The sequence below is a fragment of the Lutra lutra genome, chromosome 12, assembly GCF_902655055.1.
Source record: "Lutra lutra chromosome 12, mLutLut1.2, whole genome shotgun sequence".
Classification (NCBI taxonomy): domain Eukaryota; kingdom Metazoa; phylum Chordata; class Mammalia; order Carnivora; family Mustelidae; genus Lutra; species Lutra lutra.
In genome coordinates this window covers 24,144,960-24,169,787 of record NC_062289.1, presented here as the reverse complement: position 1 = coordinate 24,169,787, position 24,828 = coordinate 24,144,960, and the positions used below count along the sequence as shown (strand labels likewise).

Genomic DNA, 24,828 nt, shown 5'->3' with positions numbered 1-24,828 from the left:
AGAGCCTGATGCAGGGCTTGATCCCAGGACTCTGGGATCATGACCTGAGCTGAAGGCAGAGGCTTTAACCCACTGAGCCACCCAGGCGCCACACGTGGATACACTTCTGAGTGTCCCTAATGGAACCGGCAGGAAGAGGTCTAGCGGCTCAGCGCAACAGGGCACCACTGCAGCCCCTTTTAGGAATGGCCAGAGCTTTAGCACAGCCGGTGGGACTCTCACAGACTTACCTTGGCAACCTGCGGATTTCTGTCCTGTAAATGTATCAGGAGGGAATCTTGAGTCTGCTTGACCTGGCTGGTGAAAAATGTCTTCCATTTCCGCCCAGCAAAGGCCGCCAATTGGCCAAACAAGACGAAGGCTGAGTATCTCAGGTTGTCATTCTCCTGTGGATCCCCGGTGAACAAAACAACAGAACCCAGGTCATGACCGAAAGGGCACTGCATCAGAGGACATCCCAGTCATTGTGCTTTGTTGCATGGGTGGGTGTGGATCACAAGATCCAGTCTAAAGCACTTAGCTGGCTTGAACGACAGTCTTGACCGACTGTCTTCTCCAGAGGACAAGACAAGCAGACTGGGGGAATCACTGTGCTAATCCAAGCTTCCCAACTCTGTTCTTTATTACTCAAAGTTTTGGAGATAGAATACATTTGTATGGTTCAAATTTCAAAATAATCAATTCATTTTATTAACAAAAGTAAGTCTCCTTCTTACCCCTTTCTGCCTGCCACTCAATTTCCCTCCCATGAATGAACAAAGTTATAAATTTTGTGTGTATCCCTCCAAAAGATTAAGAAGAAAAAGAATAAAATATGCATCATATAGTCCTTTCTCACATTTTTAGGCAAACAGAAGCACACCATCCCATTGTCATGTACTTTGATTTTTCATCAAATGATCTATCTGGGAGCTCTTCCCATGTCACTACCTAAAGGAATTTAGGGTAGCTGCATTTTAATTCATTTGACCCATCTCCTTTTGATTATTCCCAGTGTTTCTACTAGGGCATCTCCTTCACTTCTGGTCTGAATTTCTCGCTTCTGTGGTAGAAATAACAATTGTTTCTTTCCTGACACCTTGCCAACTTTCCCTCTTTTTAGTTAGCGGAATGGTCTCTGAGGGCGTCTCAGTGGGTGCAGTCCTTTCTTCTTCTCCAAGGTGAGAGGTCTGGTCCAAGTATCTCCCTTTCCTGATGAGTAGATCAAGGCTTAGGGCATTTCCGTGACTTGTGGAAGTCTCGTTGTTGGGTGACAAAGAACCGGGGTAGCACCCAGTCTCCTGACTGTTGGCGAAGGGATTTTATATCAGCGTTTCCTGGTCCCATGAAATCTCCAGGCAAACCAAGAGGAACTGAGCTGGGCTGAGCCTCTTCAGGGGCAAGAAGCACCAAGAACTGGGGGTCACAGACACTCAGCAAGACCAAAGACCACTGACCATTTCATGAAGAACTGAAAAATATTTTTTTGGACATGGGACACTCACACAAATTGCTTTAGTGGTGCACTTTCTTCACTGTTCTACCAGTGTGTGTGTGTGTATGTGTATGTGCATAATTCAATTCATTGCTACCCTTCCACTCTAAGAGGTACAAGACACATAAGATGGGTGCCTGGCCTGCTTGGGACCTGACAATCATATGACAGGGAACACATGCACGAGAGAGCACAGGGAGAGATGGGCAGTCAAGAAGGCTCCACTAGATACACACTGTCAGGAAACAACTCTCCACAAGTATCTCCAGGTTACTATATACCCAGGGCTTTCTGGTCAAAAACTGTAGTTCATCTGGGTATAAAAAAGTGATTGCATGGCAAACAAGCCCTGGAAATTAAATTAGACCTGCAGAGAGATTTAGACATCTCTCTGGAGATATTTGTTTATATTCCAGGGAGGTAGAGACCTTCCTCTCCCCACTACCCACAGAGATGACTAGTTTGCATTCCAGAGCAAAGGTATCTTCTGTTTCTCTGAGCAGGAGGAGGGGCAAATGGGTCAAAAGCTCCTATATAAACTCTGAGTTTCATAATTTCAAGGTTTCTGTTCCTCTCATGTGGCTCAGGTCCATCCGGAGAATTCAGTGTGGGGAACTAACGCAAGGTGCTTTGTGAGTAAATAAAAGGTCTGTAGGTCTGTTTCCTATTCTAGGGGGTATTATCTCTCTGTTAGAGGGTGTGTGTGTGTGTGTGTGTGTGTGTCTGCAGCAGGCTAACTGGTCAGATTGAAAAGAAGGTATCTCAGAGTCCCCACAGTTTCAGAGCAAACAAGGTATCAGTGCACTTTTTACTTAGCCCACCTTGTCCCGTGTGAGTGAAAAGCCCAGGTCCTGTAGTCAGAAAGTCTGGGGTCATATCTGCTCACTGGTTCTATGAGTCTTGGGCAAGTCACCTAACCTCTCTGCGCTTTTGTTTCTTCATTTATAAAGTGAAGATAATAATAGTGCCTACCTCACAGGGTTATTGAGAAGATTCTATGGGATAACCCACGAGAACTGCCTAGCAGTGGGCCTGGCACACAGTACTCGCTCGCTAAACACTAACTAGTGTTATCGTCACACCTTAACAGAGCACTCAATACATGTCAGCACTGTTACCATCACCTTGACCATCATCTTCATCACCATATTCATCATCAGTGTGTATATATTCACTTCTCCAGAACAACAAAAACTCTTCCTTCTTTATATGTCTTCCATAACTGCCAGTATGATACTAGTCTCTCAATGATTTCTTAATAAAGAAGTGAATAATACAGACCATGGTCTCTGAACAACACACCAGCCAGGGCTCATATATATCTCATCCTACCTCAACTTTAATAATCCAGAATTCTTCCAAATTGTCTCACTTACATCATCTAATAAAGTCCTGGTCTGGAGAGTGATGTCTACGAAGAAAGAGCCTAGACTTTTCCCCTGGATCTTGCCCAAGATGATGGTCAGTGTCTTCAAGCTTTCGTGGATGACTTCAGCACTCACAGGGTCATACAATCCATGCACCAGCAGGTCTAGGACAATTTTCTTATACTTTCTCACCTGTTAACAAGTTTGAAAAGCATGAGTAGTCCAGAAATTGCTCCCTGCGAGTTGAAAAGCAATCCTACTTCTAATCCCCCAATAACCTAGGACTTGGACTGAGAGCGCAGCTTTCTTCAGGTACTACAGCAACAACACTCATTGAAATACAAATGCTTTCCATTAACCTGACCCAACATCCAGCTCAATCTTGGAAGAACAACAGGAAGAGCAGTCTGGAGCTTGGCTTATGAGCAGATGAGGGCGGGAAGGGAGCATCAAGGAGTGCGGTGGGCTGGATGATCTAGGCCTCTGGGGCACAGCAGATACTTTTATCAGGGGTGAGATGAAATGATGACTGAAGTTGACAGTTGCTAAAAGAGGTGGGGAAAACATCTTTTACTACACAGGCATAAATTACTCAAAATAAATTAAATTCACCCAAGAGGGTGATGTCCAGGTGTGTGTTAATCCCATCTGCCACTCTATTTCCCAAGGCTGATACTACTGAGGTGTAAAGATCCCCCAAATAACCCCAAATGAGTCACGCCCTTGTCCAGTCTTCTTCTCCTGAATGTGGAAGGAAGCAGTGACTTTTCTTCTAGCCTCTAGAATATGACAACAAGGATGGGATATCATTCCCATGGTTGTATCACATTACATAAGAGTTCATCTGAGCAGGCATGAGCGGGTGAAGCTCTCCTGCTGGCCTTGAAGAAGAAAGCTCACATGCTGTGGGAGAAGAGCCTCAAGGAGTTGAGGTGGCCGGTCAGCAAGAGAGCAGGGACCTTGGTCCTACACCTAGAAGGACCTGCATTCTTCCAACAGCCACAGAGGCTTGGAAGAAGAGCGCAGGCTTCAGAAAGGAAGGCAGTCTGACCCACACCTTGGTGGTAGCCTGTGAGATCCAGGGCAGAGAACCCGGCTATGCTGTACCTAAACTCCTGACCCAAGGGAACTACAAGAGGATGAATGCTAGGTCTGTGGTGATCTGTCGCACAGCAGCGGGTAACTGGTACGTGGAGCACCGTCTCCCGGTCCTGGGGACTCCAGGCCATGAGGGCCAGTTGGGTGCCACCTTCCCCTCCTACCTTGTCAGGGGTCTCACAGGCCATGGTTCCCAGGCCTCTCATTGCCATGTGGCGCTTTTTAGCGTTGGGGTCCTGGGCTCTTTCTGCCAAGATGGAAAACACATTCTTCAGAGACTCCCGCTTCTGGAACCTCAGTGACCAAGAGACCTGTGTAGTAAGTCAAAAATGTATTGATCTGGGGAATGTTCGGAGTCATACCTATTCCAACCCCAATCCCTCCCTCTAAAGAAAATCCTGTGTGGCCTGCTCAACTCAGCCCTTCTTTCTCCACCTAAAGACACCTGATCTGGGGTGCCTGGGTGGCTCAGTCATTAATCAACTGCCTTTGGCTCAGGTCATGATTCCAGGGTCCTGGGATCGAGCCCCGCATCGGGCTCCCTGCTCAGGGGGAGGCTGCTTCTCCCTCTCTCACTCCCCCTGCTTGTGTTCCCTTTCTTGCTGTGTCTCTCTGTCAAATAAATAAATAAAATCTTTTTTTAAAAAACCACCTGATTATTCCTGGAAATACATTAGTTTGATCTACATAATGAAGAATTTTGGTGGAAGAGGAACTAGGTAGAGACAAATAATGCAGGGCTGGTGTTGAGGTAGGTTGGGGGGAATATGGGGACAGGTGCTCTAAGATCACTGAGGGTGTGCTAGAGCTCAGAAGAAAGGGGGCTTCAGGGGCGCCTTCAGTCAGTTAAGTGTCTGCCTTGGGTTCAGGTCATGGTCCCCAGGTCCTGGGATCGAGTCCCACATTGGGTTCCCCGCCCACCATTTGTGCTCTCTTTTGCTATCTCTCTCTCTCTCTGTCAAATAAATAAAGAAAATCATTAACAAAAAAAAAAAAAATAAAGGGGGCTTTAGAGAGTTGATGTGAGCTGAGACCAGGGATCCTTCACAGGACGAGAAATGCTGGGCAGCTTCCATCTCAAAGAAAAGCATTTTCCCAACCCTTCGTCCTCCTCCAGCTCTTTCCCACTTTCCTGCTCTACCTTGAAAGATGTGTTTACGCTTGTTTTCTCCAATTCCTCTCTCCTTTATCTCTTGAACCTTCTGCAGTCAGATTGATGCCCCCTCCCCCACCTCCACGTGACTACATCCAAGGGTTAATTCTCAATGCTCGTCTTCCTCAACCTCTTGAGCATTTGGCCCGACTAGCAAAGCACACCTACAAACATTTCAGGACACCTAAAGGCTGTCCCACCCCAGAATGCGTATATCTGAGCAACTAAGATTAGGAACAGATATGCATAAGTAAGGCAAATGGGAAACACCGTGCGGCTAGCACAGGAAGCCACATCAGGGACTAACTGTCACTGCAGGGCTAGAACCGGGTCCCCTCTGTGGTGAGCCTATGAGACCAGGCAGGGCACAGTGTTCTGTGCCTCATACAACACAGCAACATATGCTGATGTCAGAACAAAGACAATCCAGACAAGATCCAGGAAAAGCCACCTCCTTACCGTCCTGGGGCACAAGGGGCTGCAGACTGGACCCACAGTCCTATTCGGTATTTGGGTGATTACCAGGTCTCATCATTATTTCTCAGCATGCATTGTAGCTCTTTCTATACTTTTATGATTAAGTTTGCAGTAAACTAAATTCCTCCCCGCTTATCTCGTTGCCCTATGAACCTGCGGTCTGTGTTATGAGAAGCGTCATCAAGCTTTTTCCAGAAGCGCCTCAGCGGAGCGACCACAGCCGATGCAGACCAGGCGCTGTTACAGGTAGTTGTTGGGGAGGGACCTCTGTTCATAATATTTTGTGACAGACCTTGGAAAAGAAAGACATCACTGACGTCCTTTTCTTCTTGGGCTGGGTGGTGGGGACCGGCTCGGGCTGGCCCAGGATTCCTCTCTGTGTTTGATCCATGGAACTAGAAGAAAACAGAATTATCATATGAGCCACAAACACTCTTCCAAGACTTGTCATTGACAAGCAGTGTCATACAAAACACGGTGCCAGGGTAAGAACACAGAGAAGCAACATCCCTGAGGCCTGTCCTTTAGGACCCCGTCCCCTTGGTGAGGCGACGCAGCTGCCCCATCAGTAGATAAACAGCAGGAGGAAATGCAGCAGGGGCACCCAGACCGTCCGTCCCATGGCTCCCATTCTGTCCCGGAGCCTTCTTATATCAGAATCACCAAGGAAATAAAACAAAGGTTCAGGGCCCCACCCAGATTCTCATGAGTTAAAGTAAAAAGTAGCCTGAAACTCTGTGTTTTCAAAAGCTCCCCAAGAATGTAAGTTGGTATTGCGTTTTAGAGGGGATCTTGATATCATCTCCTATAATTCTGAAATGTACATATCTTTCAGCCACTCTTGGACCCCACAGAGACAGTGGCACATCATTTACCCCAGACACAGACGTATACGATAGGCACTGCCACTTCGTAATGCGAACAATCTATAATGTCCTTTGATAGTTGTGACTAATTATTTAATATAAATAAGTTAGAACTATATATCACAACTACACAACTATAGATGACCGCAATGCTGTCATTGAGAAGAATACCGAGGGGAAAAAAACACTAAAAACATACTTGAAAAAAAGAAAAATTCATATGGATAACATGTTAATAAACATAATTTTCTGGAAGGAAAAAAAGAATATTGGGCAGACCCACCCATGCTAAAATGATCTCCAAAACATGCTGTTGAGTGAAAATCAGTATGTGCTGTTAGTATGAAAAAGAGAAACATATTTGTACCTCTATGCTTGCATGTGCATAGAACAGGGAAGAATGCCCAAGCGATTTTTTTTTTTAAGATTTTATTTATTTATTTGACAGAGAGAGAGAGATCACAAGTAGGCAGAGAGGCAGGCAGAGAGAGGAGGAAGCAGGCTCACTGCTGAGCAGAGAGCCCGATGCGGGGCTCGATCCCAGGACCCTGAGATCATGACCTGAGCCGAAGGCAGAGGCTTAACCCACTGAGCCACCCAGGCGCCCCTGCCCAAGCGATTTTAACAAAAATCTCCTGTGGGGTAGAAATCTGAGCAACCATACTTCTTATTTTATATCTACAGTTTTGTAATTTCACTGCCAGTATATATTGTTTAAAATATATATTATAAGTAAATACAGCTCACAAAGTATTGCTGATCTACCGTGTGAGTTGAAGTACACTAGTGTAAACTAGTCTGAACTAGGATAATAGAATCCATTGCCAGATCCAAAGTCATGAAGAATTCCCCTATGTTTTCTTCCAAGATTTTTTAGAGTTTAGCTCTTATATTTACATTGTTGATCCATTTTGAGTCCATTTTTGTATGTGGTATGTGGTAGGAGTCTCGCTTCATCAGAACCACTGACTTTTGTTTTGGTTAAAAAAAAAAAAATTAGTGGGAGAAATGACACACAAGGAGCTGCAGGGGTTGTCGGTCGCTAGCCACAATAAAGTCCCCTGAGGAACTTTCCATCTTCCAGATGTCCTGGTGGTGCCTGGGACGAAGTCTATCACCATCTCTGGAGGTGAGCCCCGCCATCAGTAATCTTAAAGCTCACCCAGTAATTCCAATGGGCAGTCACTGAACTAGGGTGAGTACCGACCATTCACCTCAGTTTGCCCTGCAGTATGGTGACTTATAATAAATATATACTTGGTCTCTCTCCCTGTTTCTGGCACAGAGCTCCTAAACCCGTTAGAATTTCCCAAGTGATTACAGCGATCAGGGCGTCTTTGTCATGTTAATGAGGTGACTTTCTGAAAGCCTTTTCTTACCAGGGGGACGAACCCTGTGACTGGAGGGCGGGAAACTTCAGTCCCCTCCCCTCCTGTTGGGAGGCCGGAGGGGCTGGAGACAACCCACAGTCAATGACTGAATCAACTGTGCATAGGTAAAATGAAGCCTCGACACAACCCCGAAAGGTTGGGGTTCAGAGAGCTTCCGGGCTGTTGAACACGTGGTGATCTGGGGAGAGTGGCACACTCAGGGTGTAGCAGCTCTATACCTTTTCCCCATACGTTACCCTATGCATCTCCCACCTGGCTTTTGCTGAATCATATCCTTTAATAATAAACTGGTGACTCGGTAAGTAAAATGTATCTCTGATTTCTGTGAGCCGTTCTGGCAAATTCCTCAAACCCAAGGAGAGGACTGAGGGAACGTCCGGTCTAGCTGGTTGGTCATTGGTCACCTGCCGATGTCAGAAATGAATTGAATTATGAGACGCCCTGTCGGTATCTGCTGAGAATTGGAGACTTGACTGGTGGTGTGGGAGAAAAACACACACTGAAGCCTGGCCCCCCAGGGTGGGGGGGGCTCCTGGGATGTGGGATTTTGCGTGCTAAGACCAGGGAAGTGTCAGGCAAACCTGGACATGTTGGCCACCCTACTTACTGTACTTGAATTGCAAACTTATTTAAACACGGGCGGCTGACAAAACCCAGCCCCGTTAAACAGCTTGGAACATTTGACTCCGACCTGGAGGTTCAAAGAGAGTGGTTTCTCCACTCTCTTTGCCCCTCCCTCTCTGCGGGTTCCGGTGATGCTCTCTTGGTCCGAAGACACTGGAGAGATCCATGAAAACGCCTCTTCCTCTCCACACCCTAGGCTCTTTTTCTTCTTCATCTCTGGTATTAGAGCTCCCCTCACTACCACAATGGGGATCTCAAACAAAAGCCCAGAAAAAAAATCGCCCCCACCAATCAGCAATATTTTCTTTGTTTGAATAAAGGCATTTCCATAAGTTCTACATTCCATTAAATGCCAGTGGTTCTCACACCTGAACATGGGCTAGAATCACCCGGAGGACTTGTTCTAACACAGATTCCCAGCCCTGATCCCCAGAATTTCTGATTCTGTGTGTCTGAAGCAGGGCCCCAGATCCACATCTCTAATAAGCTCCCGGGGAATACCGGCGTGCTGCTGGTCTGGGGACCACACTTAGAAAACCACTGCATTAAGAGAAAGAAACGACACTATTCCTATGTCTCTAAAATGAAGGGATTTTAAAATTCACACTGACGCCAGACAGGCTTGGCTGTTTCTTTTGGGGCTCTTCTCCACACAACCTTCTGTTTCAGTAGAACCTCACGGGGTTGAATGCTCCTGATAGAGCTGACAAGCACCTGGCTGTGGGTAAAGGAGCTGAAAATGGTCGAGCTGGGGGCTGCTCACTAAGGAGGCCTCCTTAAAAGACAGCTGGTATCTCCGTTCTGATGCATGAAAATCACACCTGCGGCTTCTCTCCGTGGAGAAGGAAAGCAGAGCCGGTTCCCTGTTCATTACACTGGACTTCTGTCTGATTGGCAGAGCAGGGAAGGGGTTTAGCCATCCAAACCGTCTGCTCCAGGCTTCAGAGGCCAAGCATCCAGCCCCGTCACTTCTTCATAGTCAGGTCGAAATTTAAGGTCCTGGGAGGCTCTCATGCAGTGCTAAGTCCGTGACGGCTGAGTGCTGTTCTTGGTAGGTTCGGTATGAGGTTAGGAAAACGCCCGGGGCTCTGCATCTAGCTCACCACCTCTGCTAGCAAGCCCTTCCTACTGCCCTACCTTCTCATTACAAGATGAGAACTATGATCTAGTTCGGTCACACAGCTTGTCAGGGCTCATCTCCATTTCTGGAGCAGGAAAAACAAAGCCATTTCTCACCATGTCAGCCCAGCCTCCAACATTAGAATCCCCCACAGTGCTGGGTATTAACCCCAGGCCTACCTCATTGTTACTGGATCAGAATCTCAGAGGGCACAGGACCCGACCCCAGCACTGCCTTTTCTTTCTTTCTTTTTTTTTTTTCCCTCCCTGCCTCTACAGTGGAACTTAAATAACTCCAGAATTGACATACCCCACACATCGGGAGAGACCCCAGAAGTCAGAGAAGCAGCTGGGGTCAAGGGGATAAGAGAGGAGAGAGTGTCAGGGTCTTTGCAGAGGACACGGTATTGACATCATGTGTTCGTGAAGCTCCTTGAATTTCTTTCACGATAAAAATCACATTGAGCTATACAGGCTATGATTTGTACCCTCTTCTTGGATACTATTCCCAAATAAAAAGTTCCCTTAAAAGTAAAAAGAAACATAAAAGTTAGCTTGGGGTCCCAGAGCCCCTCACCCGGAGTTTTGTGGCATGTGAGCTTGCCGCACCTCCTACCCACAGGCCCTCCTTCCTGCCTGCGGTGTCCTCCTCTCTTCTCCTTTCCAACCCGTAAGTCCCTTAGACCCAATGCAGCCAAACAAAAGGACAATTTCCGTCTGTTGTCACGCAGGATCTCGGAGAGGAGGATTTTAAACATGGCCTATGGAGTCAAAGATTTCTTAAGTGTTCTAACTGGAGCTGCAAAGCCTACTCATCCCCACACTTTGCTTTGAGGGGTTAGGTTTTTCTGGTGGGTTGCTAGGGTCATCCCAGGTGCTCAGGCCAGTGTGATGGAGTCTGGGAGGCCACCTGGCCACAATGAAGCCAAAGGCATGGCTCTGCTTATAGTTTCGTTCATCCCCGTGTGCATCCTTCCTCCAGGAAGTCCTCCCTTGGTGTGTTAATACCTTGTGCCCTGGTTTTCACTATTTCTGAAAGCCTGGAGCTTGTCTTCATCACCATGGTGTGATTTTTCCTGGTCTTCCTGAACAAACATGGATTTAGGGTGACCTAGAAAACTGCTTTGTGCTTTGGGCTGACTCCCAAATGCCTCTGTAATTTTAAATCCTTCTGACTCAAAATATTAGGTTTATGGTCAATAATCCTTTTATTCAGTGAAGCCAAAAGGTATATTATGAAGGCCAAAATTATAAAACACTTTGATCATTTCTGTAAAACAAGGGGAAGAAATTGTTAGATTTCTCTTTTTTCTTTTTTAGGAGGGGAGGAGGAGAAGGGGCAGACAGAGAGAATCTCCAGCAGGCTCCATGCCTAGTGCTGAGCCTGACGCAGGGCTCGATCTTAGGACCCTGAGATCATGACCTGAGCCGAAATCAAGAGCCGTGTGCTTAACCCACTGAGCCACCCAGGTGCCCCCAAACTGGTAGATTTCTAAAAACCCTCCCAATACTGACCTTATTAATCATCATAATAATATTAACAGCTACCACATATTGGGCACTGTGTATGCTAGGTACCACATTTAGCGCTTTGTCCACACTGCAGGGAAAACCGTTTCAGCTGACCTCTGCTGAGCCAACTTGCCAGGGGAACCGTGTTTTCCATACCCTCGTGACTTGCACCAACCAGTGAGTGTGGCTGATGGTGCCCACTCCTCACTTCTCCTTTTATGCTGACCAAGAACCAGTTTCTGACACCTGTACTTCTTATCATAACTGTGGCATTTAAGCATTCAAGAAATTGATGAAAAATGAATACACAGAGAAAGGAAGTTGTTTCTATGAATGCAAAATGGAATGTTTTGGAAAGATCCAACAACAAGAAGCTGCTCAAACCTTGCTGTCTACTTAGAAACGGTGTGGACAGTAAGCACTGGGGAAGAGTCTTCATGGAACCATGACTGGGATCTGAATGACCGTGCAGAAGCGACTTTATACGGGTCTCCCCTGGTGCCTTTCAGATTTCATTCCACTGAATGAAACCCAAACCAGAACTCACAGATGATGTGTGTGCCTCAAAAGCCACCAGCTCGTGGATCCATATTCAAAGAAAAGACCACAGCTCTACATTAAAGACCGGGGAAGTCTATATTTTAAGGTAAACTATGTGAGGCGTGTATGGCCTTCTCTGATTCTCTGCTTTAACAACCCTCTTCCATTAGCTCTCTCCAATCCAGTCCCAGTCTCCCAAATAAGGGGCTTTTCTTGCACTTGATTTAATCTTCGAAGTAATCTTGAGAGGTCAGTTTAATTATGTCCATTTTAGAAAAGAGGGAAATGATGCTTAGAGTAAGGTCAATAACTCAGGTCAAATCTCTAGTAAGGACACAGCAGAGACCATGACCTGTACTTCCACGTGCAGCGTGTCACCGTGTGTAAGGCGGATGTCCGGTCCCCAGACCGCCCTGCGTGCTCGCTGGGGAAGGACATGCTGTGTCCACATGTTGGCACCAACATCTCCCCTTCAGTGCCCCTCCCGCTTCCTAACGCTCTTTGATGACTTGATATAATGACCTATAATCTACCTATTGGACAGAGGTGGACTGACAGTTTGCGAACAGAAGAAAGATTGGCTTTATGGCCAACATTGCCCACTTCAGTTTTATAAAGACAATGTCAACTGCCCCTGATGTCAGTGACCCGAGTGACATTCCAAAACCTCCCGGGATATCCCGATCGACCTTGGCCTCCTCTAGGCGCTGGGCGGGTTGCCGGGAGCCCCGGGGGCCCTTACCTGGCGGCGGTCACGTGGTCAGCTGCTGCAGGTGCGGCTGGAGCCCGGGTCGGATCCGCTGTGGTCGCCAGGTGGGGTGACTAGGCTCAATTTTCCCAGCCCTGAATTCCTAACGTAGAAGAATGGGAATGAGAAGGTGAAAGAAGATCTTTTCGGGATAACGGGTCAGCACAGAGTGTTGGAAAGTGAGAATCCCGGGGCGGGGGCGGGGGGGGCACAAAGTTTAGATGACCGCTTTGCGGTGGGGGAGGGAATTGCGCTCGAATACCGACGAGATTGTTCTTAGTGGTTGCAAGCATCACTTGTGTCCTTTACTTTCCCAGACTGTGCTGAGGTGTCGTTCCCCCTTCCCCTTGCTGTCTTTTCCCCCTTATTCTTCCCTCCGTTCGGGTCTCACCCACACTTTTTAAAGAAAGGACTGCAATTCCGAGGCTCTGCCCCTGCACCAAATGAAGGGCTCTGCCCAGAGCAGTTCCCCGATGACACCATTAGATGGCAGCATCACTCAATGGACGGGTTCCAGGCTCCGCGCACAGCTGCAAAGCCTCCTTCCCTAATCCAGTTCCAGCAGCATTAATCTAGGGATGGGACACTGTGTTCCAGGCGGAGCAGCTTCTCTGTGATTGGTTGGTGCACCCACAGCTACAGCTTTAACGCTGACGCCCCCTTCTGCTCCACAAACACCATCGATGCTAGGAGGACAGATTTAAACTCTCAACAAAACTGTTGATTTATTGGGAAAACAAAACAAGAAAACTGGGAATTAATTGTACTTGCAAATTTGGAGACCTCCTCTCCTCCCCTCACTTCTCCCTCCCTGGACTTCCTATAAATCTATTTATCACTAATTATTTATTGTCTGGCCTTGTGTTTGGCAAAGTGAGCAGGCTATATGTCCTAAGAGAAAAGAAGTCACATTTTCAAAGCTCTTGGAGTTTATTGTTATGCTAATAAATGTTTATTGGGTATTTCTACGTGCCAATCGTTCAGGTAAATATTTCGTAGACTATCTTGTTTGATTCTTACCACAAATCTAAGGTAAGTACTCTAATTATGAACCCCATATTAAGGATGGGGAAACTGAGGCACTGGGAGATGTCTTTGCCAAATGTCATGCAGTTAACTGGTGGCAGAGTTAGAATTCAACCTTAGGTTAATGTCGGAGCTCAGACTCAGCCATGATGCTGTGTGGTGAACAACTTTAGGAAACACGATTAGTTGACACACACAGTGTAAGCAGAGAAGTAGGTCAGAGTGGAAGTGTGAAAGAAAAAGTAGAGAGAAAGAAAAAGTGAAGCTTTTGAGAAAACAAGAAGGATGAGGCTAACACAAAACCCTCTCTGGCCTGGGCCCACCCGGCACCCATGGTGACCTCTGAGAATGCAATTTCAATAGTGAAAGAGAAAGGAAGCCATAGCACTAACCTCTGGGAAGAGGAAATTGAGATGTCTTGCTAGAGGAAGAAGGCAATAAATAGACAGGAAGAGAGAGCAAGGTCAAGCTAAGGCGTTCTGGTGTTTGTGTGTGCTTTTTATAATAGAATGGAGATTGGGCGCATTTGAAAGCAGCTGCAAGGGAGACCGGGCTCATGCAAGTACTGGAAAGTGGAAGAGGAAGAGGCAAAACCAAACCAAACCAAAACAAACAAACAAACAACAAAAACATCCCCCCCAAAACAACATAAAACCCAGGGGAGGTCAGTCCAGGACACAGGAGCAAGGGTGAGCTCTGGAGAAAAGGGAGAGAGAGGCCCCCCTTTCATCCAAAACTGGGAGGCAGCCACAGAGATGAGTAAATTTAATTCTTCCAAGTGAGCCTTAATCTTCTCAGTAAAACCAGAGTTGGGTTGTCTGCCAGGAGTGGGAATAAGATTTGGGAGGACATTTTCTTATGGTGAACTAATCCACAGAGAGCTCAGAATGACCAAAAAGCTGATAAAATTAAACCAGGCAATGGAGGTGGCTGGAGAAGGGAAACTGCCCTGTAAGGGTGTGGATTCCCTGCCAAATCTCGCCCCAGAACCAGGACTGAAATTTACCCACTGCACGGACAGGAACACAGCTGATACAATGCATGACCCCTTACATTTTAAGTTTGCTTTCTATTCAGGTTTTAAAACATTTGCCAGATAAATACTGTTCTTGTTGCCTGCCAAAGGGGAAAATTAAAAGGCAGACATGTTCTCCCTGTTTGGCTTAAAGCCACAGAGAAGATCACAGGCAGAAACAGAACCGGTGCCCAGGAAACTCACCGATCCAACTCCAGTTCTATTAAACACTTCCCACAAAGGGCATAGGCACAGCTAATAGCCCCAGCGAGTTCCAGACACAGCACAAAGCTGGGAAGCCTCCACATTGGGATGTGATACCCAGCAGAGCTAAGCTTCTCCTAACGTGGCCTTAGGACACAGCACCATTCTAAAGGGAATTAGAGAGAGGAAGTGTCTTTGATAATTTGATTGCAACATATTGATACACTGATGACACAATGTCCTTCCCACACCATCATTATTTAATTTTATTGCTTAAACAACTCCATTTTCCTTCTCAACTAATATTTCCTTATCAGCAAAAGTCCATTACTGGGGCTGATGTAACCAAAAAATCAAAGAGGATGATGACTTGGCCTGCATTACTGATGAAAAGGGCAATAAGAAGCACTAAATTAATCAACAACAGTTCACCTTCCCTTTAGACTTGGGAAATGAGGACAAATCGTCACCGATCTAATGGTTTTTCTCCAGCGTGAGCATTTTCAGAGTTCCCTCCTTCTGTGTCAGTGCATTGTCTAGGTGAGAAGCTTGTCTTAAAGAGGTGGTATTCCATTTCCTCCCTCATCTTCTTTTAGGAAATCCCTTCCAGCTCAGGCCAACCCCTGCCCCCTTGGTTTTCACTTCCAGAAAGAAATAAAATCAGCTGCTTGCTCAGTCACAAATGGACAATACCCACTTCTCACTCATCCGTTGTTCATTCTTCAAATGTTTACGGAGGTCCTACTCTCAACAGGGCACGGTGCTCTCCAGGTGGCACAACTCTCAGACTGTGCTCTCCAGGAGAGCCAACCGAGAGAGGAGTTGAGACATGGTCTGGTGTGTTCGGAGGAATCCGTATGTGCTGTAGACAGGAGCTGACAAGGAGCACGGAGTCAAAGCCTAGTCCATCAGGATGTCCTTTGTAAGGGAAGGAGCATCTGTCCCAGGGCTTGCCAGAAAACAGAGATTAGCAGAGGCAGACAGAAGAGAAAGGCTTTCTAGGAGGCAGGTGCGGCATGGGTTTAGGAGCCCAGATGGATGAACCAGATGACCCAGGGAACCTCACCTTTTCAGATTCTTCCAGAAGCCACCTGCAGCAGTGTTGGAGCCCAGAGCTTCCTGCTGCAACAGCTATCCTGTGAGAGGCTCTTCTCAAACTTCAGCACTGGGTGCTTCCCACTCTACTATGCATCTGGGTTTTTCCCCCCACATAAAAACCATGGCCTTTTGGTCTCAAATCTTTGAATAAGTAAATGCCATAGGGAGGAGCACCAAGTTTATTCCTTGGCTTCAAATACCCTCTTGCACAGGGAAGCAGAAGCCTCCTGATACCCAGGTCGGGGGAGTGGAGTGAAGATTTTCCAGCCCGACAACCTCGAAGATCAGAAACTTGCCGTCAGCCATTTGCTTGTCTAACCCACTGTCTGGCTGTCCTGCCTTCTGTTTTCCCGACTTTGTTATTTGACAGGCATTATTAGTACCGGATTGTGAGAAAAGTTCCAGCTCTTCCCTACGTAGCCTGAGATGATCTCTGAAAATTGTTCTCTATTTGACCCAAAAAACCCTGACCAATCATGCAAATCAAGAGGTTCAAATCTCTGTGTTTACTTTAAGAATATCCACGAAACAGCCCAGAAGATCAAAGGTACGCGTCTCTGAAAAGCCACCAAGTCTCTGAAAGATGTCACATTACAGAAGCCATGCACACCCCTGCATCATTGCAATGGTGTGGGACTCAGGCCAAACGATGGGGCTAGACACAGGGTCAGTGGCCCCAAAAGAGGGCTGAGTTTTGGCTGCACGTGCTTAAAAATGGAGAGAGTAATGCTGAACTTAAGAATTTAGATGTTGAGGGGCACCTGGGTGGCTCAGTCATTAAACATCTGCCTTCTGCTCGGGTCATGATCTCGGGGTCCTGGGATCGAGCCCCACATTGGGCTCCCTGCTCAGTGGGGAGGTTGCTTCTCCCTCTCCCTCTTTCCCTCCCCCCACTCATTTTCTCTCTCTCTCTCTCAAATAAAGAAATAAAATCTTAAAAAAAATAGAATTTAGACCTTGATTCATCAGTCACTGGGTTCATCTAGATGAACGAGTCCCCAGAGCTGCACCTCGGGATTTCAGAACTCCTGGTCAGATGAACCCCCCATAAGCTCCTCTGCCCGCTGAGATGACCCTTACTGAAACAGAGCAGATTATTGAGCTGAAGAAAAAGACAACCCCAGAATTAACTGGAGAAACAAAAATTGATGGCTCAGGAGTAAATTCAGCATAAGATAAATGCCACTAGAGGCTTAAAAAAAAAGTTCAAGCTCAAACACCTTTCCTATCTGACTCATGAATTATGCCCACATCATCACCAATGCCCCGACTTCCAAAAAATAATAATAAATGTACATAAACATCTTTCAAGCTAACTGGTTAAATCTATAGCAATCATAGAACTGTAGAGTTTGGAATCAGTTGAATACAGGAGATGTTCTGTGCGGTCTTACCTGAGCTAGGCAGTGAGCAGCGCCGCGGGACTGGCTTCTGCCTCAGACCTCATCCTGACCAGAGGTGAATGTAACTAACCCCAGGAACATCGCAGTCCTCTAACCAAGCGTGGGGCTGGCCAAGCTGCATTTTGTCCTTGAACATGAAACATAGAATGAGTTGGAGTTTTATCACGAGAGGGAAATACATAATAAGACCTTTTTAGGCTATCTACCCCGGATAATTGCTAGAGATACGTTTCGGGCCGTGCTGTTTTGCAAACTTTGAGGATTCTTACGTTAGTTTCCTACTTTTCAAGGGCCCCCTGAGAAAGCTACGTGTACCTATTGGTGAAGGGAACCGGAACAACGGACATCACCATGAGAGGCCAAATCCATTCCACCAGTAAGACTGGGTGTCAGTTTGTCCCTGCTCTTAACGGCCCGAGGCATTGTTAAGCTATTTGTCATGTTGTCCTCACAGTCCTGGGGGAAAGGGGGGTCATTCTCATGCCTCCTTGACAAGCAGAGAAACTGAGAGGCAGGCTGAATGAGTGGGTCTTGCCCGAAGTCTCAAAGACAGTTGGTGGGACTGGAGACTCCATGCTTGGCTTCCTCTCCTGTTTTGACCAGCTAGCAGCTCTGTGGATCTGGCCACTCACCTCTAGAGGCCACTCTTATTCTCTGTGGCCTTCCTTCCGGAAGATCTTCCATCCCTTCCTGCCATCCCTTTCTTCTCCACCCTCTGCCCCACCTTCCTGGTGTCTATTTTCAGTTCGTTGTGGACACTGCTTAGTATAGTCCTTCTTCTTAAACTGGACAGTCTCGGAATTGCATTTACACTTACAGTAGAATCCCAAATTCTACCGTAGAGAGTGAGTGACAGAGTGTGTGTCACAGAGAGTGTGTCAAAGAGTGACAAATGTGTCAGCATTTTATGACACGATTTCAGACACACCTTTACCAACGGAACAACGCGCCCATGTCCAGAAGTGCTTGACAATGTGTGCTTCTGTCATTAGAAACGCAGTCTGTGGTTGGGATAGCTGACGCTTCCTTGAGCGACAGGAGAAGGCTATCGTACTAGGATGTCTTTAACATAGTCCGCTTCCTAATCCCGTCTTTGATCCCGCGATCCCAGCCTCTCACCGCAAGTCCATCACAGCTGACTGTGTCTTTCCCAGCATTGCTCATTTGATTCCTCCAGAAAAGAACACGAGAAGACAGTTTTATCAACAGACAGGAATCAACTCTGTGGGCCTTAGGTCTCCAGCAGCTTCTTCTCTCTCCCACCGATCTCTCCGTGCCTTTAAGAGACTATACATTAGATTGTCCCCAGAGAATAAAGGAAAGTAGGTAATAAGCAAATCACCTAATACCCACTGGGATTTTTTTTTACTAGTTTTTTTTTTTTCAAAGAGATTTTATTTATTTGAGAGAGAGACGTCATGAGAAGGAGGGAGGGGTAGATGGAGAAGCAGACTTCCCGCTGAGCAGGGAGCCTGATGTGGGACTCAATCCCAGGACCCTGGGATCATGACCTGAGCCGAAGACTCTTAACAGACTGAGCCACCCAGGTACTCTTTTTGGGTAGCTTTTAAGTATTCCTGTTCTCATTCTTTCTTATAATTTCAGGTAAATGAACATTGATCATGGCTTAAAACAACACAGCAAGTTTTTGACCTTAGAATCCACTGCTATCAGGGGCGCCTGGGTGGCTCAGTGGGTTAAAGCCTCTGCCTTTGGCTCGGGTCATGAACCCAGGGTCCTGAATCGAGCCCCGCATCAGGCTTTAGGCAGGGAACCTGCTTCCCTCTTTCTCTGCATGCCTCTCTGCCTACTTGTGATCTCTGTCTGTCAAATAAATAAAGTCTTAAAAAAAAAAAAAAGAAGAATCCACTGCTCTCTGTCAAAACTGGTGCCTATTAGTACAAACATTTTAGAGGGGAAGTTGACAATATCTATCAAAAGTCCTTGTGGATATGCCCTTTGACATAGTAGTTCTGTTGATAGTCATCTAGCCCCAGGTGCTGTGGTGATTTTGTGCAAATCAGGAAAAGAAACCCTTTCTTTTTTTTTTTTTTTAAAGATTTTATTTATTTATTTGACAGATAGAGATCACAGGCAGGCAGAGAGGCAGGCAGAGAGAGAGAGAGAGGAGGAAGCAGGCTCCCCGCTGAGCAGAGAGCCCAATGCGGGCTCGATCCCAGGACCCTGGGATCATGACCTGAGCCGAAGGCAGAGGCTTTAACCCACTGAGCCACCCAGGCGCCCCAAGAAACCCTTTCTTAAGACATTTTATGCTATCTGCCAGAAAATTATCATAATAAGTATTTAAAGTTATGATATCTACAAAGATACTGTTGCCCACATAGATGAAGTGCTTTGTGCAATGTACAACCAATGCAACTGTATATGTTCTCTCCAGTTCCTTATGAATACATATGAAGGATGACATCAAAATATGTGTAAAAAGTATTCATAGAACCATTATTTGTAATACCAAAAAATTGTTGCAAATGTCCATCTGCAGGGGACAGGTTAAATAAATATAGTAGGGTACCTTTATATAATGGAATACTAGGGAGCGGTATTAAAAAAACAGAGTAGGCCTATGTATGCTGATACAAAACGATATTCGAGGCATATTATTAAATGAAAAAAGTAAGGTGCAGAGGAGAATATATTAACAATTCAATGTATGTGAATGTCTTTTGAGGAAAATTTGGCTCTATCTGCAATTTTTTTCTCAAAAGACATTCAAGAAATCATTAATAGGAATCTTCTAGGAGGTGAGTAACTGGCAAGAAAAAAAGGTTTTAGTTCAAATGTATACTTTTCTGCATTGTTTGAATTTTCTTACCAAAAGCATTTATTACTTCCAGTTTTAACAATCAACAGGGATAATCAGAATAGAGACATCAGAATAGAGATAAACAGGGACACCTGGGTGGCTCAGTGGGTTAAAGCCTCTGCTTTCGGCTCAGATCATGATCCCAGGGTCCTGGGATCAAGCCCTGCATCAAGCCCTGCATCAAGCCCTGCATCGAGCCCCAAATCAGGCTCTCTGCTCAGCAGGGAACCTGCTCCCCCCCCCCCGCCCCCGCTCTCTCTACCTGCCTCTCGGCCTACTTGTGATCTGTCAAATAAATAAATAAAATCTTAAAAAAAAAAAAAGAATAGAGATAAACAGAATAATCTTTTTTTCCTTGCACTTTTAAGCATGAAAAAAATCCAAGAAATTTTTTTTTACATCTTTTAAAAATTCAAGTTAGTTCACATGTAGTGTAGTATTGGAGTAGAATTTAGTGATTCATCCCTTACATATAACACCCAGTACAATTCCAACAAGTGCCCTCCTTAACCTTCCAGTAACCTCAGTTTGTTTTCTATATTTAAGAGTCTTATGGTTTGCCTCCCTTTCTGTTTTTATCTTATTTTATTTAAAAAAAATGTTTTTTAATTGCTGTGCACATCTCCCAACAGAATATATTTAAAAATAAACTGCAGTTTTCTTGGCTTTTGGATGTTTGGGGTTTTTTGTTGTTTTGTTGTTGGTGGTGGTGGTGGTTTTTTCTTTTCTTTTCTTTTCTTTTTTGGTTTTGTTGTTGTCATTGTTGTTTGGTTTTGTTTGTTTCTAGCAAAGGGGCTGAGGAGGAGAAGGAGGAGGGCTGATGGAGAAGCAGGAGAGCAGAGCCCTCTCTGTGCCCTTCCACCTTTCAGTTCTTGTTTGAAATTTGTTTCCATTGGCCAACCAATATATTTAATCACAGAACAAGAGTATCTTGAATCTCATCTTCTTTTATTGATTCAGGTCTAGTTGAGTGTAAACTCAGGGCGTCCAGAGTTGCCAGGGATCCGTTAGAAAGCTACTCATTGTGTGCTTCCTTCGTCGAATGGTACTAAGAGGGGGTAGAATAATGAGATTAGCTGTCTTTCTCTTTCGTTTTGATCCCTAGAGAAAAGCAAATTCTAGCTTTCTCTTTGTTCCTAAAATTTTAAACATGTTAGAATAAAAGTAAAGCTTAATTTGTTGTGACAAATTTTATATTAAAAATCTATTCCCTGGGACTCCTGGGTATCTCAGTGGAGTGGGCCTCTGCCTTCTCCTCAGGTCATGGTCTCAGGGTCCTGGGATCAAGCCCCACGGAGAGCTTGCTTCCCCCTCTCTCTCTGCCTGCCTCTCTGCCTACTTGTGATCTCTCTCTCTGTCAAATAAATAAATAAAATCTTTAAAAAAAAAAGAATCTATTCCCACAAATGAATATTGATTTAGTCTTATTCCAAAAACAAGAGTCTGAAAAGAAAGATTTCGTCTTTGATGAGCAGAAATAACATTTAATATAATTAAGTAACATAGCAATCCCAAATCTAACAGTACAGTGACTTTGATATCTTTAAAAAAAAAAAAAGAAAAAGGAACTATTTGTATTTCTTAAGAAAAAAATTTCAGGAGCGGATGTAGGAGGGGAGCACTCTGAATGTTATAAATTTTACAAAGTATTTTTTTACTTTGGGGCTTTGTATTTGAGTCATGCATTTGTTCCAGTGTCAAGGGTACCAGACCTTGATTCTGATTACAAGTGATACATATTTTGATGATAAGTTACATACGTTCTTGTTCCTCCACACGTTGGGAAATGGGTTTTAAATACTGAGCTGATTCCCGGGTAAGGTCTTCTCTAATTACTGATGTAATAAATACCCTTCTATACCTCGCTGAGTTTCTGTCTGGAGACTGATCATTTAGAGCCCCAGTGTTTGTTTGCTTACCTTGTTTGCCTTGGTTGCCCTGACTGTGTCACTAACCAAGTATTTATGCATTCAATAAACATTTATTGAGAGTCAGAGTCAGTGCCAGGCTCTCAGCCCAACACTAGGGCATGAGGGAATATAAAGATAACTCTACAGATAAAAATATATGACCCCTGCGCTCAGAGAGCTCACAAGCTGCCAATCCATGGGCTCTTACGTCCGACGTCCATTATGAGGTTTGTTCAATACAATCCGGGCCTGGGCTAAAGGAGAGGGAGAGAAATGTGGGACAAAATTTCAGGAGACTTTCCCTCTCAGGAGTATGTCAGTGCAGGTGGGTGCCTGAGAGGGAGGGCCTCGGCAAATGGTGAGCTCTAGGGCTACTGGTTTCACCCTCCTCCTCCTGCCAGTCCCCTAGCCTGGCCGCCTGACCTTCCCACATGGCCTCCTCTTCTCTTCCGCTGCCCTTCCTCCAACTTACTGACATGGTCGCCCTCAACTCAGCTCCTTGCACTTCCCTGAAAATGTCTGCCCTCAGGGTCTGTTTTTTATGCCTAGAGCTATGCAACTCTCCCTCTAAGCCATCCTGGTCGTGTTCAAAACCCCCTCACCCCCCACCCCCCACCCCCACTCCAAAAGTCTGCCCCAGACCTAAGCGCCTGATCCATTTCTTCCCACGTTCGCTCACTCCTGCTACGACCTTTTTCACTGGCCTGTTAGTATTCAAATTATTATATAGAAACCCACCTCCCCACCCCCCCTCCCCACCCCCAGTTCTGAGTCTTTGTGGAATGTCACTCCAAACCCGCGGCACCCAGCACAGTGTTTACACAGGGTGGGTGTCCTAGTCCCTGCGGGCTGCTAGAACAAACAGACTGGGGGGCTTAACAACAGACATGTATTTCTCACAGTTCTGGAGGTTGGAAGTCCAAGGTCAAGGTGCTAGGGGATGTAGGGTCTGGTAAGGGTCTGCTTCCTGGTTTGCAGATGGCTGTCTTCTGGCTGGGTGCTCACAAGGCAGAAGGCAGAGAGGAAGGGCGCTATCACTTGTGTCCTCTTGTAAAGGCACTAACCCTGTTCCCAAGGGCCCTGCTTTCAGGACTTCATTATCTCCCAAAGGCATTTAGCCATAGGGTTTCAACATAGGAATTCTGGGGGGAACACACACACTCGGTCCATTGAGTGGGCTTTTAGCAAATGATTCCCCCATTTACCTGAATCTTTATAGCCTTCAGCACATTTTTTTAGTGTTTCTTTTAACAAAAGCAAACATTGGTTGGAGACATTCACGATACTCAAATTTAACTATACAGAAGCAAAACAGGAATTACAATGAGTTAGTTTGCTTTAAGGGGGGGGGGCATTTTTTGGTATTTCCCAGCAGCTAATTAAGCGCAGTAGTAGCTTAAGTAAAAGGACATTTCATTTAGCGCTAATTTTGTTTGTGTGTAGGGAGGCAGGGGCAGGAAGTGGGGGAGGCAGGGGGTGGGCAGGAGGTTGTGATTAAATTGTAATGACAATAGGCTTTCTCTGCTCTGCATACAAGATAGTCACTGGGTAAAGAACTACACAACCACTCCTCAGGCAACAGTGCTTCTGAATGGCTTCTGATAGAGGCTGACACTGTGGACCCCTGTTCAAGTCCGGCAACTCTTAATGACAGCCAAGAGTCTCCCAGAGGAGCCGGTGGCCTGGGACACTTAGCATAATTTTACTGGTGGCATTTGCTTTATACAAGGCCATGGAAGAGATTATCTATCAAAACTGTCCCAGTATCAGGGCGCCTGGGTGGCTCAGTGGGTTAAGCCGCTGCCTTCGGCTCAGGTCATGATCTCAGGGTCCTGGGATCGAGTCCCGCATCGGGCTCTCTGCTCAGCAGGGAGCCTGCTTCCCTTCCTCTCTCTCTGCCTGCCTCTCTGCCTACTTGTGATCTCTGTCTGTCAAATTAAAAAAAAAAAAAAAAAAATCTTAAAAAAAAAAAAAAAAAAACCTGTCCCAGTATCAACCCCACCCTAAGCATTTGTGAAATCCATCTTGGAACTGATTTAATGGCCAAAGCTTGAATTTGTCCACCCATTGGAACTAAGGAGTAGCCATTCCCTCTTCTTACTGTTTGCCTGAAAGGACCTGTTGTATGAGACTTGTCTTCATGGTGTGATTTCACAAAGCAGCTTGGAGTTATAGCAACTCCAGTAAAACATTTCAAGTAAATTCAGAATACTGAATGAACCCTTATCTTTCTTGGAAGGTCTTACCAAAGCCCTTTGTGATATGTTTCTTCTACTTCCTCTCTGCACATGCAGGCATCAACCCCCTCCACCTCAGATGTGTAAAAATTAGAATGAGCTCCACGTGCTAAATGTGGAACGTGGCAGGATTTTCTGGTCCGTGGTGACTTTACTGCAATTTACGCAGACACTGTCAACCAGGAACGTTTCAAACTTGGAAGTCCTGGCATACATTGAGGAGACATGACTTGAAATGCAGCTATGTTGTAGCTGGAGGGTAAATGAAGAGAAACTCACTACTCAGTGTCTGGGCTTCTGGACAGCTAGCTGGGCAAACACTGAAATTCTGTCAGATCAATGAGATTTTAAAAAATTAGTTAATGGGGGAGTTGACTGTGTTAAAAGAAATATAAATGAAGAATCATTGATTTTATCTGCCTTCCAAGTTTCGACTTTAGGGTTTTCTAAAAGTATGGCGGTTCCTCAAAAAATTTTTTAAAAAGAGAACCACTACATGATCCAACAATTTCACATCTTGGTATTTATCCGAAGGAAGAGGGAAACCTTGCCATTTGCAACAATGTGGATGGATCTTAGGGCCATTTTGCTGAGTAAAAGGAATCAGAGAGAGGAATGGATGAAGGTAGTGAAAAAAAGGAGTATTTTATGACTCATGAAAATTAAAAGAAACTTAAATTTCAGTGTCCATTAGTAAAGTTGGATTGGAACACCAAATAAGCAAGCCAGCAAGCCAACCAGC

At 45.6% G+C, this 24,828-nt stretch overlaps 1 protein-coding gene across 6 annotated transcripts in view; it reads right to left on the bottom strand.

The window, feature by feature from the left end:
• MRO (maestro) overlaps window positions 1–24,828 on the bottom strand; it is a 63,648-nt gene that overhangs the window by 5,775 nt on the left and 33,045 nt on the right. For 3 of the 6 annotated variants that reach the window (XM_047697029.1, XM_047697027.1, XM_047697033.1), the window contains exons 3-9: window positions 18,235–18,392; window positions 17,107–17,242; window positions 12,364–12,472; window positions 5,862–5,964; window positions 4,104–4,250; window positions 2,851–3,033; window positions 231–386 (exon numbers count right to left, since the gene is read on the bottom strand). In XM_047697029.1, the coding sequence (XP_047552985.1) occupies window positions 231–386; window positions 2,851–3,033; window positions 4,104–4,250; window positions 5,862–5,960 (585 nt within the window). In that variant the 5' untranslated portion in view covers window positions 5,961–5,964; window positions 12,364–12,472; window positions 17,107–17,242; window positions 18,235–18,392. Of the gene's footprint in view, window positions 1–230; window positions 387–2,850; window positions 3,034–4,103; window positions 4,251–5,861; window positions 5,965–12,363; window positions 12,473–17,106; window positions 17,243–17,430; window positions 17,450–17,747; window positions 17,826–18,234; window positions 18,393–24,828 lie in introns of those variants that run through there. The other 3 variants (XM_047697030.1, XM_047697032.1, XM_047697028.1) reach the window with 3 other exon arrangements.